At 63.1% G+C, this 6,000-nt stretch overlaps 1 protein-coding gene across 3 annotated transcripts; it reads left to right on the forward strand.

The window, feature by feature from the left end:
* Nucleotides 1-702: 702 nt before the first annotated feature.
* TPPP3 (tubulin polymerization promoting protein family member 3) lies at nt 703-6,000 on the forward strand. Of its 3 annotated transcripts, none has more exons than XM_056500830.1 (4): nt 703-841; nt 1,754-2,108; nt 3,128-3,281; nt 3,520-6,000. In XM_056500830.1, exons 2-4 carry the CDS (start codon nt 1,921-1,923, stop codon nt 3,706-3,708), a joined length of 531 nt encoding a protein of 176 aa, XP_056356805.1. In that variant the 5' UTR covers nt 703-841; nt 1,754-1,920; the 3' UTR covers nt 3,709-6,000. The 3 variants fall into 3 exon arrangements, with proteins under 3 accessions (XP_056356805.1, XP_056356804.1, XP_056356803.1); XM_056500829.1 differs by having other exon boundaries at nt 710-841; nt 1,917-2,108; XM_056500828.1 differs by lacking the exon at nt 703-841 and having other exon boundaries at nt 1,096-2,108.

A 6,000-nucleotide genomic window follows, 5' to 3' on the forward strand; every position in this document is an offset into this window, starting at 1 on the left:
GGCCGTGCATAGCTCCTGCTGGTGCTGCAGCTGATCATCCACGTGCCCTGCACCCACCGGAGTGATGCCAGCACAGCAGCGGGATCAGAGCGGGCTGTGGGCAACCAGCTGGGGTGGGGCAGTGAGTAAGAGATGTGGGTTGTGCTGGGGCTCCATGACAACCACAATATTTGGGTACTGCCTCAGCTCGCAGCACCCACCGGGAGCTCTGCGTGTGGCCATGCTCCAGGCTGCCAGGGTGGGCAGTGCTGGCATGTGGCTGCTCCAAGGGTGTCTCACTGGGCCACAGGTGCTCACCACAGTCCCTGACACACCAGAATCGTTGGCATCGTCTCCTCAGCCTGGGCAGGGTCCATGGTGTCACCCACCAAGAGGACAGTTCCTCTATGGGGGGTGTGGTGACTGTGTGGGGTAGGGGAAAGGGCTGTAGGGTAAAGCACAGCAGAGGTGCCAGGAGGAGCCTGGGCTGAGGGAGTGGTGGAGAGACCTTGTGGGTTTATGATGGGGCCTCGGGGGGACCTTGTGGGACAAGGCTGGGGCTTTGTAGGGTGATGGAGAGACCTTGTGGGGTGTAGGAAAGACCCAGTCAGGTGCCAGTAGGGTTTCGTGGGGGAGCAGAGAGGTTTAATGGGATGGTCCCAGCGGTGGTGCGGGTCCGCTGCCCAGCTCGGTCTCCCCGCCCCGAGGGCGCTGCCGCCCGGGGGAGGCGGGCGGGGGCGGCGCGGCCCCTCCCGTCACCATGGCGGCGCCTTAAACAGGCGGCGTTGGCCGCCCCCGCCCGCCTCACAGCGCGGCGCCGGGAGGGCAGCGAGTGACCGGGAGGGGACTGAGCGGCCTGCAGGTGAGTGACCGAGCACCGGGACCCCCCGCACCCGCGGCCCCTCCGCAGCCCGTCCCGGGGCCGCTGCACGGGGACGGAGGGAGGGCGGGCGGGGGTCGCGGCTGCCCCGCATCCCGCAGCCGCCGGCAGTGCCCGCCGGCCGGGAGGGGAGAGCCCGGCTGCGCTGCGGGGCCGTGCGAGAGCACCGGGCCGGGAGGGACCGCAGCATCCCCGCCCCGCCGCGCCTCCTTAGCGACAGTCGCCAGGCAACTCCCATCCTCCCTAGCGACGGTCTGAGGGACCACTCCCGGCCCTCGCCGAGGCTCCGGGGGCCCATCCCGGCCTCTCCAGCCCGGACACCCACCGGGCGAGGTACCCGCCCTGCACCTGGGGCTGCCGGAGCCCCCGCTGGGTGCTGGAGCTCTCCCGAGGCGGCCGCGCCCAGCCCTGCCCGAGATGCTGCGGGTGCTCGGCGCGTGTGAGGGATGCTGAGCCGCTAGGGCGAGGCTGGCGAGGCGATGGCAGGCGGGGAGTGGGGACGGGACAGCAGCGACAGTGCCAGCACGGAGTGCAGACACTTGTTGGCAGCTTGGCACCCTGCAGGGCATCACGCCTGGGGGCAGGTCACAGGGCTAGGGTGCTGCCAGCTCTGCACAGGGGGATGCAGGCAGGGGAGAGGTGGTGCTGGAGGCAGGCAGAGCGCTGGTTCTCCTGATCTGAGAGCGGGAGGAAGGCGGACGCATTGCGTCATTCCCGGAGAGTGCTCCCGAGGGGACAGGCTGATGCACTCACTCACTCCCCGCCAGCCCCCGAGCCGACAGCCTCGCTGCTGGCAGCTCTCGACCAGGAGCCTCCGTTCCCCAAGACACGTTCTTGGCTTCTGGCCTCGGGGCTCATCCGAGGCTGCTGTCAGCTCTCACCCCACTCCCGCAGGTGCTGCCAACACCCCGATCCTGCTGCAGAGCCTCCACCCTCGCCAGCCTTCCTCCTCCTCCTCCTCCCGCTGCCCTCGAGGGCCTGCGAGCAGCCAGCTGAGCTCTGCCGTGCAGCCAGCAGGAGCCTGGTGCTGACGGGCCCATCTGCCCCTGTCCTGCAGCCCCATGGCTGGGAACGAGGAGATGGCATCCCTGGAGGAAAGCTTCCGCAAATTCGCCATCTACGGCGACACCAAGGCAACGGGGCAGGAGATGAATGGGAAGAACTGGGCTAAGCTGTGCAAGGACTGCAAAGTCACCGACGGCAAAAGCGTCACCAGCACCGACGTGGACATTGTCTTCTCCAAGGTGAAGTAAGTGACTTGGATGCCTTTGCAGTGTGGGCAGGGTGTGGTGTCTGGGTGTGGGGGTCCCCACAGAGCTGTGCTTCCCCTGCTGTGTGCCCAGGCTGCCACAGAGCTGCAGGCTCTGTCCTGCAGTGTCCCACCTTCAGGTACGTGTGGCTGCTTCTGCAAGGCTTAATAATAAATCAACCCAAATTTGGGGGTGAGAGGCTCAGATTTGGTGCAGAGATTGTCCCCCTGCCCCTACTCCAAGCATTGATGTGGGCCTGGTTGGCTCTGCCAGGTTCCCATCTCTCAAGAGTGGAGCAGAGGAGGGTGCTCAGGGTTGTCCCATGTGATGTAGCCATTCCCTGGGCCTGGCCAGCCAATGCCCAAGTTTGGGGAGGATTCTGGTCCATGGAGGTCACAGGGGCAGCTTGAAGGGCTGAAAGGCACCTGGAACTGTGGGGACACAGTGACACTTCATGTTCCACATCAGGGTGCAGGAACAAGGACAGGTGGAGAACCTGCTTCCTCTATGTGCTCTGTCCAGGCATTCCCATGTTCCTGGGTTGGGTCAGGTGGAGCTGAGCACTGGGAGGTTTCTGGGAAGCAGGAGAGCAGATTGCTGTGCTGCCCCAGAGACCAGGACCAGGAGCCTGGGGGAGAGATGCTCTGTGCATGTCCTTCCAAATTTGACTGGAGGATTGGTGCCTGCCAGGGGACAAAGGATGCTGGGCAACCCAGGCAGGCTGGGAGCAGTGGGAATGGATGCACTCCCCTCCAGCACCAAGTCCTAGAGCACTTCCATGCCTGGGTTTTGGTAACAGGGACTTCAACAGCATGTGGCTGAAAACCTCCTGGAGCTCAGCACCAGCTGAGCCCAGCCCAGCCCATTCAGCTGTAGCTGAATTTCAGAAGTGGCTGAGGGACCTGAGGGTGGTGTAGGACAAAGTCAGGGTGTCTCTGATGCAGCTCATCCCATTTGGAGGCATGACCCAAAGACATGCTGGTGGCAGCATGGGTGTGAGTGAGTTTTGTTGTTGCAGAGGGAAGACAGCACGTGTCATCAACTACGAGGAGTTCAAGAAGGCTCTGGAGGAACTGGCCCCCAAGAGGTTTAAGGACAAGAGCAAAGAGGAGGCGTATGAAGCCATCTGCCAGCTGGTGGCAGGGAAGGAGCCCATTAACGTGGGTGTCACGGTGAGTGAGGAGCCCCTGGGCTGCTGGGAGCAGGAGTGCTCATCAGGAGGGGAGGATGGAGCTCTGCCCACAGCGCAGGTGATTTCTAGGACACCCCATGACCCTGGGTGAGTGGGGGGACCTGAGGGTTGCATAGGGCATGGGGGGCACAGCAGAGACCTTGGTGGGTGTCAGGAGCTTGTGTGGGGCAGGGGATGGAGCATCTTTTTGACTCCCATGTCCCATGTCTCCTCTGCAGAAAGCCAAGACAGTGGGAGCCGTGGAGAGGCTGACGGACACCTCCAAGTACACGGGCTCGCACAAGGAGCGCTTCGACGAGAGCGGCAAGGGCAAGGGCAAGAGCGGGCGGGAGAACATCGTGGACACCAGCGGCTACGTCAGTGCCTACAAGAACGCGGGCACCTACGACGCCAAAGTCAAAAAGTAGGGCCGGGTGCCGGTGGCGCCAGCAGCCCGGTCCCTGCGCGCCGGCCGTGGCTCGGTGCTCGGCCCTGGGACGTGCCCGTGAGCGGGGCCCGGGGGCTGCGCTGGGGCCAGGGATGCTGCCGGGATGTCCGCCCAGCGCTGGGGGGATTGGGGAGGTGCGTCCGTCCCAGCCTGTGCCGTGATCCCCCCGCCCCTCCTGTGTCCCCCGTGCTGTCACCCCCAGCCCCACACCGTACTAACAGCACTGCTCCTCAGGGCTCCCCTGCCCCGCCGGCACCCAGACCTTCCCTACCTCAGCCCCGGCTTTCGGGGCACCCTCCCCTGTCCCCCGGGGGCCCGCAGCCTGTCCTCTCCTCCCGGGGACCTGCCTTAACCCCGCACCAGTCACACCACAGCCGCTCCTTCCTCCCCACCGTGCGCTCCCCTGACTCCGCCGCTTGCCCAGCACTGCGGTGCCGTTCGTGCCGGAGCTGCCGGGATGCTCCTGGCCCAGCCCCAGGATGCGCCCCGGCAGAGTTTGGTGTTGCCTGGCCATCGGCAAAGGTCTCCGACCTGAGTCTCCCGCTGCCTTCGTGAAGCCCAAACCAAAGGATGCTGCAGACCCACGCTGTAACCCGGCTCTGCAATAAACCCCGTCCGCACTGACGCTCCTCTGGTTGTGTTCGTGCACCGAGCAGCCGCAGCCCCTCCGGCCGGACAGGGGGGCTGTGCCCCAGGGCAGCCGTGCCGGGGGCTTGGCCCTGGCCACCGAGGGTTTTGGCAGCTCCTGGCTGGCCCGAGTTGCCTGAGCAACCGCAGGCACACAAACACGAGCGCCTGGCTCCCGCTCCCGCTCTGTTTGCAACCAAACACACGAGCTCCTGGTAACGATCCCTGGGAACAGGCTGGGCTCCAGGATGGGCCGGCAGCTCCGGGATGGGATGGTCACTCCGGGGAGCGCATGGAACGGGGTGTAGGCGCTGTGACCCCGATCCCAGGATGGGCTGAGCCTGCTGCAGTGCTGCTGGGGTGGCACTGCCGGGATTTGCAGCTGCACATCCACCTCCAGGTCATTTATCCATAGCCAGGCTCCCTAAATAACCCACAGGGATTGTTTCCAGGTGCCTCAGCTGTGGCACTGGCACTGCTCAGGCTGGGACAGGCTCACTCACTGCAAAGGCACAGCACTGCACCTGTGCATCCCAGACACCTGCTTTGGGAAACACAGGAGGAAGAGGAGGGTGGATCCGGCCCCATCCTCAGTGAGGGGTGCCAGGGGTAGGCTGGAGTGAGGGCTGGGGGATATCAACTCTCCTTTCTCCTTTGGGCAGGTTGGAGGGAGTTTGTGGCTGTCTGTCCCTAAAGGCTCCTTCTGAGCACCCAAAGTTCCTCGAAAAAGTGTTGCTTGTGAAGGGAGAGGTGAGGGGACTTTAACCCTTTGCTGTCTCCGTTGCCCAGCTGCACAAATGGGCTGCAGAATTTCCAGGGCCAGGCTGCCCTGCATGCCTTGAGGTCTGTGGAGGTGACTCAGCCCCCTGTCCTTGGAGGCTTGGCAAAGGAAGATTATTTTGGGAAGAGTTGAGCAGGTCAGGCCCCACAGGGTTCATCCCCTGCCTGTGTGAGGCCCTGGCTGTGGAGCATGGGAGCTCCCATGTGGGAATGGCTCTGAAGGGGAGTTGCAGATGCTGATGTGTTTTTGAGACTGGGAAATCAAGACTGGGAATCATAGAATCCTGGAATTATTTGGGTTGGAAGGTACCTTAAAGACCATTTAATTCCAGTCCTCGCCCCATGAGCAGGGACACCAGGATGTTCTGAGCCCTGTCCAACCTGGCTGTGAATGTTTCCAAGGAATGGGGCATCCACACCTTCTCTGGCCAGCCTGTGCCAGGGCCTCCCCATTCTGCTGCTCAGGTGATGGCTCACCCAAGGCAGGGACTGCAGGATTTCCCAGGACAGACAGCTCCATCAGCCAGCCTCTCCCTGCTCTGAATCCTGGACAGAAGCAGCTTCTTCACAGCCTGTGAAGCCCCTGCAGAGGTCAGGTAACAGCTCAAGCTCTCACAGCTCACATCTCTCACAGCTCCCACGTGCTGCCACCCCTGCATTAAGATGCTCCTCACCCACTCCAGTGCTTCTTCAAGTCCTCCACTGCTTTCTCCACAGTTTACACAGAATTTATCTCCTCCAGCCTTCTTGGTTCTCAAGGAGGCAGCTCCAGTGCACACTGTTCCCAGCATGAAAAATCATCTCAGGAGAATTAAGATTTGTGTGAACTGACTGGATCTGTTGGCTGCAAAGTGCCCCAGATCAG

This window comes from Oenanthe melanoleuca, chromosome 11 (genome assembly GCF_029582105.1).
Source record: "Oenanthe melanoleuca isolate GR-GAL-2019-014 chromosome 11, OMel1.0, whole genome shotgun sequence".
NCBI classification, from domain to species: domain Eukaryota; kingdom Metazoa; phylum Chordata; class Aves; order Passeriformes; family Muscicapidae; genus Oenanthe; species Oenanthe melanoleuca.